This window comes from Polyodon spathula, chromosome 19 (genome assembly GCF_017654505.1).
Source record: "Polyodon spathula isolate WHYD16114869_AA chromosome 19, ASM1765450v1, whole genome shotgun sequence".
NCBI lineage: Eukaryota > Metazoa > Chordata > Actinopteri > Acipenseriformes > Polyodontidae > Polyodon > Polyodon spathula.
Window position 1 is genome coordinate 30,986,434 of NC_054552.1, and position 14,192 is coordinate 31,000,625.

At 42.0% G+C, this 14,192-nt stretch overlaps 1 protein-coding gene across 1 annotated transcript; it reads left to right on the plus strand.

Annotated features, from left to right (window-relative positions):
• Positions 1–8,573: 8,573 nt before the first annotated feature.
• LOC121294807 (cocaine- and amphetamine-regulated transcript protein-like) lies at positions 8,574–11,557 on the plus strand. The gene is made up of 3 exons (XM_041218906.1): positions 8,574–8,896; positions 9,455–9,535; positions 11,122–11,557. The coding sequence occupies exons 1-3, from the start codon at positions 8,759–8,761 to the stop codon at positions 11,227–11,229; spliced, it is 327 nt and encodes a 108-aa protein (XP_041074840.1). The 5' UTR covers positions 8,574–8,758; the 3' UTR covers positions 11,230–11,557.
• The last annotated feature ends 2,635 nt before the right edge of the window (positions 11,558–14,192 follow it).

Sequence of the window (14,192 nt, forward strand, 5' to 3'; positions counted from 1 at the left end):
AAACCCTCGATATAACCAAGTTAGCGACAAAAACTGGAAATAATAATCAGGGGATTATTATTATTAATTACATTTAGCAGACGATTTACCAGGGTGTGAACCGTGCATCAACAGCTGCAGAGTCATTACAATAGGGCCTCGGTTTTACTTCCCATCCAAAGGACGGAACACAAGGAGGTGAAGTGACTTGCTCAGTGTCACACGCAATGAGTCAGTGGCTGACCAGGGATTTGAACCAGGGACCACCTGGTAGGAAGTCTTTTTCTTTAAGCACTAGCCTACCAAGCTTCGAGGTGGCAGCGTTAATGTTTAAAGTATCAGTAAATTAGGAGTGGCATTTTTAATAACGAATAATATCTTGAACACACACTGCTGCATATGCAGAAATGTTTAATATGTAATTAGCACTTGTTTTCTTTTTTAACTGACATTAACATGGCTGTCCTTCTGATACAGAAAGATCCACTTGACATTGCAATCTCTGTCCAGCAGGTGGAGGCATTGCATACTTGGATGAAATGGATATTTTATTGTGGCAAAAATAACAAACAATCCCTGCTCTTTTGCTTTTGAGGAAGGGAGTCACAAGAGCGGCTTTTATGCAAACAAACAATGCAATGAATGTGCGGGTGGGAGTACTGTAGTTAACGCTCATTCTGTAAAAGCAGAATGTTAAAATGAGAATGAAAACATTGAAAGCACATCCTCCCAGACATGGCAGTGTGTGTCCAGCAGGTAGAGACGTATCACAGATACGGGGTGCTTGGCTGCCATATTAAAACATGGGGGGGAAAACACAATATTTAAATGAATTTATTCACAGTCCACTGTAACACAGACTATTCGAAGCAGTGGATTATTCAGAAAGTCAAGATTTGCATTCTTCCCTTAGATAACAAAAACACCTTTCCAATCAATAGTGTTAAAACAAATCCGCAAGCAAATCAATCCAGGGTAGGCGGGAAGGGGCATTAAATCATTTGCCAAGTCCAAGGATGTAATTGCTATTGACGATTGAGCCGGGCCCCAATTAACAAATCAGATCTCACTCTACAGCCCAGCCAGCCAGCAGCCAGCTCAGGGACCCCTCCAGGCAGGAAATTCATTTTTGTACCTTTTGTCCCCTTTACCAGATAACTGCCTCTTAACAATACCAAGAGATCGGTTTTGATATTATATCTGTACAAGAAGATGCATATGCTGCTAATGCGTTTTTTCTATTTCTCAGAAAGGCGATGCAGAGAGCATTGGAGACTGAACTCTGAATGGGGCAGGCAAAGCTCAGGGAAGGTTTCAGTACCTGTGAATGGGGAGGGACTCAAGCTCTCTGTCTCTTTCTTTCTTGACCGCACACAGCATGTAGCAAACAGTTAATTACAGACAAGGGACATATTGAGGTGCTTGGCTGGGTCTGTAAATGCAGTGTACTTATTGAGGTTCTGAGGCTGCTATTGCTCTTTAATTATAACAGAAAATATGCCTACGTTCTCTCGCGGCCTCATGCATATCTCTGGTTGTTTGTGAAGATCATGCTTGCAGACATCAGTCCGGTAATTAGGTGGGTCTCACTGACAGGCAGTCTCCTTGTGTCCACCTCTGATCTTCATTAAAACCTGCAGTCCCTTGTGCGAGGCTCCATTACTGAGCCACTCAAACCCATTCAATTCCACACTGCAGCCTGGCATTCTCATCACTGAGCCACTCAAACCCATTCAATTCCACACTGCCTCCCAGCATTCTCATCACTGAGCCACTCAAACCCATTCAGTTCCACACTGCCTCCCAGCGTTCTCATCACTGAGCCACTCAAACCCATTCAATTCCACACTGCAGCCCAGCATTCTCATCACTGAGCCACTCAAACCCATTCAATTCCACACTGCAGCCCAGCGTTCTCATCACTGAGCCACTCAAACCCATTCAATTCCACACTGCAGCCCAGCGTTCTCATCACTGAGCCACTCAAACCCATTCAATTCCACACTGCAGCCCAGCGTTCTCATCATTGATCCACTCAAACCCATTCAGTTCCACACTGCAGCCCAGCGTTCTCATCACTGAGCCACTCAAACCCATTCAATTCCACACTGCAGCCCAGCGTTCTCATCATTGAGCCACTCAAACCCATTCAATTCCACACTGCAGCCCAGCGTTCTCATCACTGAGCCACTCAAACCCATTCAATTCCACACTGCAGCCCAGCGTTCTCATCACTGAGCCACTCAAACCCATTCAGTTCCACACTGCAGCCCAGCGTTCTCATCACTGAGCCACTCAAACCCATTCAATTCCACACTGCAGCCCAGCGTTCTCATCACTGAGCCACTCAAACCCATTCAATTCCACACTGCAGCCTGGCATTCTCATCACTGAGCCACTCAAACCCATTCAATTCCACACTGCCTCCCAGCATTCTCATCATTGAGCCACTCAAACCCATTCAATTCCACACTGCAGCCCAGCGTTCTCATCACTGAGCCACTCAAACCCATTCAATTCCACACTGCAGCCCAGCATTCTCATCACTGAGCCACTCAAACCCATTCAATTCCACACTGCAGCCCAGCGTTCTCATCATTGAGCCACTCAAACCCATTCAATTCCACACTGCAGCCCAGCATTCTCATCACTGAGCCACTCAAACCCATTCAATTCCACACTGCAGCCCAGCGTTCTCATCACTGAGCCACTCAAACCCATTCAGTTCCACACTGCAGCCCAGCGTTCTCATCACTGAGCCACTCAAACCCATTCAGTTCCACACTGCAGCCCAGCGTTCTCATCACTGAGCCACTCAAACCCATTCAGTTCCACACTGCAGCCCAGCGTTCTCATCACTGAGCCACTCAAACCCATTCAATTCCACACTGCAGCCCAGCGTTCTCATCACTGAGCCACTCAAACCCATTCAATTCCACACTGCAGCCCGGCATTCTCATCACTGAGCCACTCAAACCCATTCAGTTCCACACTGCAGCCCAGCGTTCTCATCACTGAGCCACTCAAACCCATTCAGTTCCACACTGCAGCCCAGCGTTCTCATCACTGAGCCACTCAAACCCATTCAGTTCCACACTGCAGCCCAGCGTTCTCATCACTGAGCCACTCAAACCCATTCAATTCCACACTGCAGCCCAGCGTTCTCATCACTGAGCCACTCAAACCCATTCAATTCCACACTGCAGCCCAGCGTTCTCATCACTGAGCCACTCAAACCCATTCAATTCCACACTGCAGCCCAGCGTTCTCATCACTGAGCCACTCAAACCCATTCAATTCCACACTGCAGCCCAGCGTTCTCATCACTGAGCCACTCAAACCCATTCAATTCCACACTGCAGCCCAGCATTCTCATCACTGAGCCACTCAAACCCATTCAGTTCCACACTGCAGCCCAGCGTTCTCATCACTGAGCCACTCAAACCCATTCAGTTCCACACTGCAGCCCAGCATTCTCATCACCGAGCCACTCAAACCCATTCAGTTCCACACTGCAGCCCAGCGTTCTCATCACTGAGCCACTCAAACCCATTCAGTTCCACACTGCAGCCCAGCGTTCTCATCACTGAGCCACTCAAACCCATTCAATTCCACACTGCAGCCCAGCACTGTAACTATTGAGCTTCCTCCAGATGCTAAGCTCTTCAAAACTGGGAACCACAATAATTCAGACTAAAACATTTTATTTGTAGTGATTCACTCGTCAGTGTTTTAAGTTATTAAGAATAAGAGTGCATTAATGTGAAGTGAAATGATCCAGTCTGAATGTCAGTTAATGAACTGGGGAGAGCAATTGCTCTTCAAGATCACGCCAGGGAGACAAAAGAAAATCAATCAAGACATTGCAGACAGCCAGCCCGGCTTCTTGGTACTATGCTGGCCTCAATATGGGGCAGGACCACCACCATCATTATGACACAATCTCATTTTGATGTCACATAAAAGGTGATGACTTCAGTGAAGGCGATGAATTAGCAAGGGCACTTGTTGAATTGTATTGCATACTGTCCTGTGGGTATGAGTTGACCGAACTGGTGAAATAATAGAAAGGATATACAGTAGGACTGGGGTATACTATCTCTGATGTAAGAGTGAAATGTTCCATCAGGAAACATATGTAGTGGAGTAATATCTGTCAAGCCCCCATATGAAAAACATTGCATTTGAGCTTTAAATTCTACATGGGAAACAAAAAGAAAAACCCCATTCAGTATGGATGATTAGCAATCTGGAGTCGTGCTGGCTGTGCTATTAATCCAGGAACCAGCAGCGTAGGTGAGAATTACATCACAGCACTATCTATCTCCATCTCTCTCTCTCCCTCTCTCTCCCTCTCTCTCCCTCTCTCTCCCCTCTCTCTCTGTCTCTCTCTCCCTCTGTCTCTGAACTCGCAATGTTTTTTCTTTCTTTTTTTTAATGCCCCCAAGGAGTTTTGAAGACGGTCGTTGAAATGCCCTATTGAACTATAGAAGCGGTTCCTTTAATAGCTGATCAGTTTGAATAGGCCTGCAGTTTTTGTTTGTTTTTAATGCCTGGGGTCAAGTAACTTGTCATGTTCCTTAGGTCCACTTTCTTCAACTCCTCTGGGAGTTATTAACCCTGCCTGTCAATCTGAGATTACTGAGCCATTGGACTCTACTGGGCAGACTGGCTAACTAGTGAGTGTTAACTAGTTAGAATGAGAGGGGGTTCAGCAGAGGGAAGTCCCTAGAACCTCTAAAGTTCTTTTCATGGACCTTTGCACTAGCCCCGATGAACCTACTTCTGCACATATTCTCAACAGCTGTATGGCCAATTTGGTCATTAAGCAATCTATGAGTCTCTGGTGCTTTCTTTGGTTCAAAGGTCATTATAAAACTCAATGTATCTTCAATCCCTTGTAGTTGTGACACATGTGAATTCGGCACAGTTCCAGTAAAGGTTAGTCTGCTGTTCAGTGAGCAATGTGCAATGGTCATTATCTGACCTACAGATCGTCACAGAATGAAGTGCAAGTCTTCAGCATCAGGCAAGGCCTAAAAGCATTCTAGAGCGTGGGTGACAGATCAGATTCCTATGGCACTGGTTACTGTAATTAATCTGCTGAGATTCATCTTTTTGTATAAAATTAAAGGCGAATAATTAATGCTTTTCAGCAGTGGGATTATTTATTTATTTCTTTATTTTTACTAATTGTTTTCTGTAACACCAGCTATGTATTCTGCTGTGTCTTTTCTCCCCAGACTGCATTTATTACAATGTCTAAGAACAAAATGTTTTCAAAATTAAATTTAATCAAATTTGTTGCAAACAGAACATTTACTGAATTCCAATCAATAAGTATGGCCAGGACAGAAAATCGTTAAAAGTGACCGAATGATGTTTTCGTACAAGGCTCAAAGACAGGTAGGTATTTGCTATGGGATTTTAGAAATTGCACATATTGTGAGCAATCCATATCTGTGTAAAATGATGCATAAAAACAAAGCTTACAGTTCTGAGTTAACCCACTAAGTAAATCGAAAGTGCAGTAAACAATGCACATTCACATTCGTGCAATAGATTAGTTTGCTGCTCTCATCTTATAAATGGTCTTTCCTGGAGCCTGTGAATGGGTTTGCATTGCTGAAAGAGCTAAAGGGAGTCTGTATTTTTATGCAAGCGGATATTGTGTCACTCTTTTGGTGGATATTGACATAACCTTTAATTTAATTAATGACTCTGAGGTTCGGTCTGCTAACTTGGAGACTATTGCGATGTCTCTCTTCACCCAGTCCCTCTAAATATATGCATACAAATCAAGAGAATGCAGTACATTGGCTGGGTACAGTCCAAAGTGCTTATATGCAGAGTAATGCCAGGCATCCGAACCGACATGAAGAACTGAAAACTGGTTTCATGCACAGATCCAGGGAAGGAAAACAAAAGAAACAGTCAGAGTTGCAAATGAAAGTTTTTTAAAAATAAAAAACAATTGAAAATGGGCCATTTACAGCACTGCTCTTCACCATCTCCTCGCCATCATAAAGCCTATGAGTGAGTGGCATGTGTGCCAGACCAGTGAACAACACACAGCCTAAAGTGAATATATAGTCAAATGAATCTACAGCAAAGAGGAAGATGTTTTTTTTTAAGTATCTCTTCATGGGCATTAATGTCTTGTTCGGCTGTTTCTTTTCAATAAGCATTTTCGGTTTTAGTTCTTAGTAGAGTGTGACCAAGTGTATAGAACTGAGGACTGGAAAGCAGTGTCCTCTAGTGTTTAGAGCTGAGGGACAGAGAAGCAGTGTGGTCTAGTGTTTAGAGCTGAGGGACTGGGAGGCAGAATGGTCTAGTAGTTAGAGCTAATGGACTGGGACACTATTTGGTCCAGTGCTTAGAGCTGAGGGACTGGGGATTCTGGTTGGTAGCTAAATAAATATTATTTGTTTGAGATCAACAGCAAAGTTCTCTGGAATAAGAATATGATAGTCATTCTGATCAAGAGAGAGAGTGAAACTAGGCGTAATGTAAGTGGGAAGAGATAGTAGACAGGCACCACATATGAGCCCTATACAAACACAGCAGTGTGTTGCTCTTGCTTTCATTATGAGAGAAGAATTGTGACCTACAGCAGTATTAAAAAACCTATAAAGCAGAAGGGTGCCACAGAAACAGTAACACAGAGAGATGAGAGAGTGAAGCTCCCTCAGGCTGGCAAACAGAATCGAGGGCTTTCTGCTCCAGAGTCAAGAGGAGAAAATGCAGGTCTTTCCGAGGGAAAGGAGAGAGGGAGCAGTAATAGCTGCAGTTTGTAGCATCCTGCCACAAGGCCAGACAATAGATGAGACAAATATTCTTCTGTTTATTTCTAGTCTGTCCTTTGGTCGTCTCGTATGCATTGTATCTTTGGCAATGCTTGTTCAGCTTGTCGTGCCAATAAAGGGTTTGAACTTGAGCTTGAACTTGAGCTTGATGTTTGGTCTCTTTGGAAGAATCTAGTTTTTCCACTTTGCTGCCAGACACCCTGGCCATGGGTAGCAAAAGACCAAATGAAACCAAAATGGAAGAAAATGCATTATTCCACACAATCGCTCTGGTAAAGCAATAGCACCTGCATGCCAGTACTGTAACTGGATCTGTTTGAAGATGCCAGTCAATTAGTAACACAAGTGAAGACCAATTCAGCATTGCACCCTGTGTGTGATGCTAATTGGGCTTGGTTGTAGCAGTTGCTTTGAGAGATCTACTGTTTTAATTGTTTGTTGCTGTCACCATAAGAGCTCATTTACTTGCTTAGCCGAGGCTGTCATCCTTGCATACTACAGTGGATAATAGGAAAGATAAGGAAAGCCGCGCAGCCCTTTAAAAAGATAAGTAAATATTTTAAGTGCTTCAGTCCCTAAGCTGTTATTTTCCTTACTTGAGCTTGCTGTGGAAGCTGTAAAAACTCCCAGAGGCAAGAACGCAGCCAGCTTTAAGCTGATTTGTGTTGAATATTACACGAGGACCACCATATAAAAGAATAAGACTTGAGAGAGTTAAGGTGCGACAGCGGTCGTAAAGGGCCGATTTGAAATGGCTGCATAGCCACTGCGCAAAATTTGACCAAGATACATGCTTAAACATACAACAAAAGCCAACAGTTGCAGATAGAGTAAGGACTCTCTTAAGCCATTGCAGACTGCGTGTTTTACACACGCGTGTTTAATAAACGTTCTTATTTTGGGTATGTGGTTAAGGTTCAAATCCCATTGACACACACATAGTCGAAAGCACGCACTGTCAATTATTTACTATCCCAGATGGAAGAATGAAAGTATAAAACGTATACATATAAATCTAAGAGCCTTGGTATTTTACATCTAGCAGGACAAAGCTGTATTGCAGTATAATCTAGTGAAGCGATATGTCACAACGTTAGTGTTGCCAATTAAACTGTATACAGCAATAAACGGCATAGAGAATAAAAGAACCCTCTGCATTTGTAAGTCTTAGACACCGAGGCTAGGGCTACATAGCAGCAATACTTAGAACCTGTGATGTGACGAAACCTGTGGCTCGTTGGTCACTGACACTTGTCAACTTCCCTAAGAGTGTCTTGATTATGAATCTCGTTTTTGCTAAAACGATTTGCTTTTTGTGCCATAGTTTATTATATTCTATTATTTATATTTTAGTAGTATTATATTAGTAATAATATAATAATAATAATATCAAATCCAATATATAAACATAATATAAGTAATATAAGTAGTAGGTTCAGTAGTCATCAGTGGTGGTGGTGGTGGTAGCAGTAGTAGTTTGTCTTTGATTTTACAAACCCCCCTCCTCCCACCTCCCCCCCCCGTATTTAGTTTAGCCAATATTCGCGCAAAAACAACTATAAGTAATGAAGTATATTACACCCAGAGAGGTTGTACAGATGAAATGATGTAATTAATCAAAGCTTATGTCTGGAGTATTTCCTTGCTCAATAAATAATAGGAAAGACGTGCAATAAGTCAAAAAGTCCGACGGTAACTTTCATCAATTTCTTTTATTTCCTCTTCTCCAGGCATCTGAGCTGACCACGCTGTAGGCGTGGCTAACCTCTTATAAAAGGGTAGTCGGTGCTGAACAGACACACAGAAGAAAACTTTGGTTCTACAGAGCTGTGTATACAGATCATTCTCAATCGAGCTCCACGAGTTCTAAACTGCTGCTCGAACTGTGAATCCGCTCAGACCTGCTCCGACACAACCCGCCGCAGCGTCGGGCAACACCACAGCCAGTTTCCAGCAACACTCGGGTCAGAACCATGGAGAGCTCCGGAATGTTGCTCGCTCTGCTGTGTGCCAGCCTCTCCCTAGCCCTGTGCCAGGGGCAGTCATCCCGGGAGGTGTCCGCCGAGGAGTACACTGTAAAGAAATCCCCTTCATCCTCCGAGAAAGAACTGGTAAGTGCATGGCGGGTGTCTCCTTAAAAGTTAAAAAATACCCAGCCACCACTTTTCTTCTTTGTTTAAAAATACTAATTAATATGATTGGAATCTTAAAGATATGAAGTATCAATTTTCATAGTTTGTTAGTGGAGTTACAGATGGTAGTTGGGTTTATATGCAGATAAATATGATTTGCAAGGCTTGCTTTTTTTTTTTTTTTAATGGCACAATTTTTTTAAAAACTGGAGCATTATTTGATTTGTGTTTGATTTAACAACCTAACTGTGTATTCATTTATTTTTTGCCCACATACTATATTACTTTGAAGAACTTCGTGATAATGTTTGACTGGTTTGAACAACGTAAACCCCACTTTGGCGCGTCTCGTTTAATACGGGAACATTGTATTTCAATTTTTAACAACGAAACAAGAAAACAATAATCAGATCCTAATTGCTAAAGAATCGTAGATATACAGAAGCTCCACTTGTTTTACAGACAGAATACATTATTTCCATTAAAAAAAATAAATCAAACAGTTCTTTAGCGATTTTGCTATGTGGTACTTCACAGGTAGAAGCAATGGAAGAACTTGTAGGAAAATTCCAGAGCAGATTCCCATCATATGAGAAGAAAGCTGGAACCATCCCACTGGTAAGTTCCTTAAAAACGGTACCCTCTGGATTCTATACCAGTTTTGTACGAGAGATAATACTCGTTTAGACCTGTTGCAAGTTCTCTGTAAGTCAGAATTTCGTGCCTCGGTTCTTGCCATAGCCATCTGGTCGGGGTTCTAGAAGTGCGCGCGAGAGTTATATATTATGCAAATTATAAATGTGTTTTGTTATTTTTACTTGATCTGATATTGCAACAGTCCCATTGAAAATAGGTTGCCAGAATCAGCACTTCGTTTTGGCCGATAAATAAATACATACTCGCATTTCAATTTGAAAAAAAAAAAAGATATGGAAATGAATCAAAAGTAAGAGGAGAAGAATCCTGCTGTTGCGGCTTCCCGTTTTGCAGCAGGCACTTACATAGAGCGAGCTAACATATACAGGCTGCCAGTGTACCGAAACACACACACCTTCAGTAAATGAACATGCCCTTTTCTATCATTCTTGATTAGACACTGAGGGCAACTCAGAGGTGCTCTTCCCACCTCACTATGGGACCGGTTTAGTCGGCTGAACGCCAGTTCCAACCAAACGTCTTACATCGATTGCAATGTACTTAACCATTGTCCTCCTGGTTACATTTTGCAATATCATTCCTTAACAGAAACTAAACAAACAATTACCACTGCTATCTCCATAAAGAGCCAATAGGGTTTTTTCTTATTATACATGGCTGAAATGTGAAAGAAAAGTGATCCATAGTAATCAGTTAAAAGGTGATAACGTGATAAACCCTTCCGCTATTTAAATGATTAGCAACTGTCTACTACACGGTAGTCTCTAAGTCACAGCATTAGCGCACTTTACAACATTACATTTTCATTTGGGATTCAGTTCATTTGAACAAGGCATAAGCGTCAAGCAATTATGAAAGCAAACCTCTTCAATGAACAGGGGAGTTCACAGCACAGCACTTGCAGGCTGGTGATTCCAATTAATGGCGCTCGTTAAAGTCTACAGGTCAGGAGCGAGCAGCCCTGTGTCAAGCCAGCAATGTAATGCAGCGATGTAATGGATAATAATGTTAATTAGAGGGAGCAGTCTCCTCAATATAGAATGACTGCATGGTCTCCCCTTGCACCATCTTAATTAGGCGAGCTTCAGAGACAGCCAGAGGTTGGCACCATGGTAATTACAGTGTCAGTTGTTTCTTCTCCTCAGAAGCACACTTGTTAATTTGTTGAAACTGTATGGGTGAAGCTATATGCAAATGCTCTGAGCCGCCATGTTCATCTTCCACTCTTCCAAAGTTAGAGGTTGGGATCTTCGATCTTCTATGTGCTCTGGAAAGCAATACCATCTGCAAATTAAAGACCACAATTAAACACACCTGTTCAAAAAGGGAAGGGGCACCTTTCTGATACCAAACATTTGCACATTTCCTTTCCTTCCTTAATGCAATTTGGTTGATTTATAGGGGAACCTACACACTGCATTGTAACTTGTAATAACTTTGACCAGATAAAAATGATTCCCCTCTTTATATGATGTTATAATGAATCCTGATATACACCGGTTTCATTACCTGCTCTGGAGGTTATCTTCTTCCTCCTCTCTCTGCAGTGTGATGTGGGAGACCGGTGTGCAGTGAAGCAGGGTCCCAGGATTGGAAAGCTGTGTGACTGTGCCAGAGGGAGCACCTGCAACTCCTTCCTCCTCAAATGCATCTAAAGACCCCCCCTTCACCCCGGCAGCTATGATCGGCCACCAGAGCTGAGGGGCAGCGAAGAGTGTCCCGTCACACTGCCGGACAGCACCAGTCACCACCCCGTCCCAAATAAAACACCTAGACACCGCAATTCTGATAAATATGATATGTGTTAATGCTTGCACCCCTTTTACATTCCAGAAGTATTTTATGTTTAGTGGAAAAAGGGGCTATTGACCATCCACACGAATTCCAGACATGCATTTTATAGCAAAAAATAATAAATATATATGTATGCATCTGCAATTGAATGTACATTTACCATCTGGCAAATAAATGTGTTGTTGAGCTCACATCTTGATGTCATGATGTCATATCTTGATGTTTCATTTTATAATATAAGATTGTTTTAGTGACTGGGATTTGATATAAATATCATACCTTATGCAAGTGAAAAACAAAACTGACTTTACAGTAATACAGTAATGAAAAGGAAATCTTGCACATTTAAACAGCAGCATAACAGAAAACATGTCTCTAAGTAACACAACAGTAATTAGTGCCTAAATGTAGTTTAATCAAAACCTGTCAAGTTGTTTCCAATAGATATTCTTCAAAAGTTAATTCAGTGTCAATACTGTATAGATGATTAAACACATACAAATGCCCACTGAACTGTCAATACTAGTGCATAAAAGGGCTGTTTTGGTGACACATCCCTAGCACTCTAATAGGGAAGTAATTTCTGGAGTCAATGAATTCCAGGGATGGATCATATGGGTTTTAAAGATGGGGCTTTAGGATCTGTCTTGCAGAACTAGTATAAATGAAAAACATTGAGGGTTTACCAACATACATTGTACATTCTTTAACAGTTCTCAAACTGAAATTATTCAGCATTTATATTTTGACATCCCAATGGAATCTCAAATCCTAACCCTAACCCTAATCCAGTGCAGCAGTGCTGCAGGGTCAGTGCTCAATGCTGGTTTCAAATCCATTGCCGCTGCCATGGCTGGTAATGCTGAGCTCCTATAATCGTTATGCTTCTTTTGGGATAAGAGGCACAAGAACAACTGTGCTGCAAATGAGGACATGCACCTCAAGTAAATGTGTCTGGCTGTTTTGTACAAATCTGGGTTAGCTATACACAGGGTTCCTGGTTCATGTCCTGTCAATCCTCACAATATACACGGTAGCAGGTTCATGCCCTGTCAATCCTGTCATTATACACAAGGTTCCAGGTTCATGTCCTGCCAATCCTCACAATATACACGGTAGCAGGTTCATGCCCTGTCAATCCTGTCATTATACACAAGGTTCCAGGTTCATGTCCTGTCAATCCTCACAATATACACGGTAGCAGGTTCATGCCCTGTCAATCCTGTCATTATACACAGGGTTCCAGGTTCATGCCCTGTCAATCCTGTCATTATACACAGGGTTCCAGGTTCATGCCCTGTCAATCCTGTCATTATACACAGGGTTCCAGGTTCATGCCCTGTCAATCCTCACGCCTGCTTAGGAACACCTGTGCCCACTGGAATGCTTCAGTATATTTCTAACTTTTCTATAAAGGACAGCAGTTCCTGCAATATGCGTTCCGTTATAATGATTGGGAGATTCTGATTCCACAGCCCCAGAAACTGACTCAGGGCAACATGACATTGATTGATAGTGCTGCTTTATTTTCTCCAACTGAGCTAACTGAAGACTATGTGGATGCACTGGGCTGGCCTGACTCCAACCCCGGCAATAACTAGAATGTGCAGGCACGTGTGTTCTGAAAGATCACACTTATTGTGTTCCACGCTGTGGCTCCTGGTTACATCTTCCTGTGGAGAATTCTTTTGAGTGTTCTCCTTCATAAATAGTATGCTTTAGTTCTGGTGAAAAGCGCTTGCTCTGGGCTTACAATACATTACAGATTACAAAAACAGCTTACTGTATCTCGAGTTTGTAGAATTCCTACTAAACTTAAAGGTAAGTATGTATTGATCAGGAACATGTGGACTTTTCCTTAGGGGCTACAGTGCTAAAACTGTACACTGTATTAAAGCAGCTGTACTCACGTCACCTCTTTTCAGTTCTTTCCAGCATTGTGTTTTGCACGTTCCCTGTTATTTACAATCACTTCCACCTAGAATATCTATTTTATACCATGCACTTAGCCCACAATTGTGTCATTATGAGGATGGAACACCATATAATAACGTTAGTCCAACAATAACAATGTAACAGATAATTTCCTAATTGATCCCTTAATTAATATTACATTAATATGAAGTAAACATTGAGTAATGATGAATTCATAACCGGATCATGGTTTAATATAAGCATTTGTGAAATACACATTTTATTAATTCATTCAATTGTAATTTGTTATACAAGTACATTGCTACTTATGTTAGTCATAAATACACATTCGACCCAAGATTCCTCATGAATGTATGAAATATTAAACAATACATACTGTTCAGGTGATCAAAGAGCAAACTCATTTTTAATGAAGTACCATTCATTTATTTGCAGTTTAGTTTGAAATACCAGCCTTGCCTGAACCAAGTAAAATGTATTTCTATAAAGAAACCACCAAAGATTACTAATCATTTTACACTAGAGTCAAACCATTGCCTCTTCTGGGACTTCATTGTTATCAATAAAAAAAATACATTACAAAATAAGCATATAGATGATGAAAACCAGTTTCAGAAAGTGTTTATTAATTGTGCTACTGTACTAGGAAATATAAACCCCAAGAGCATTAGTCATCCAATCACAATGCTCTCAGCCTGTGCTTTCTTCCTAAGCTGCAAGAGCTCTGATTGGATGCTGGACACCTTGCTTTTAAACTGAACACTGAGCTCATTGAAGGGGTGGTGCGGGTCGGGAGCAGGTCGCTGGCAGGTGTGAACTATCAGCACTCTGGAGGCTGGTTTCCTGTCACTTGTTGAATCACCTGCCAGTGAGTGTCAGCAATCCTTTC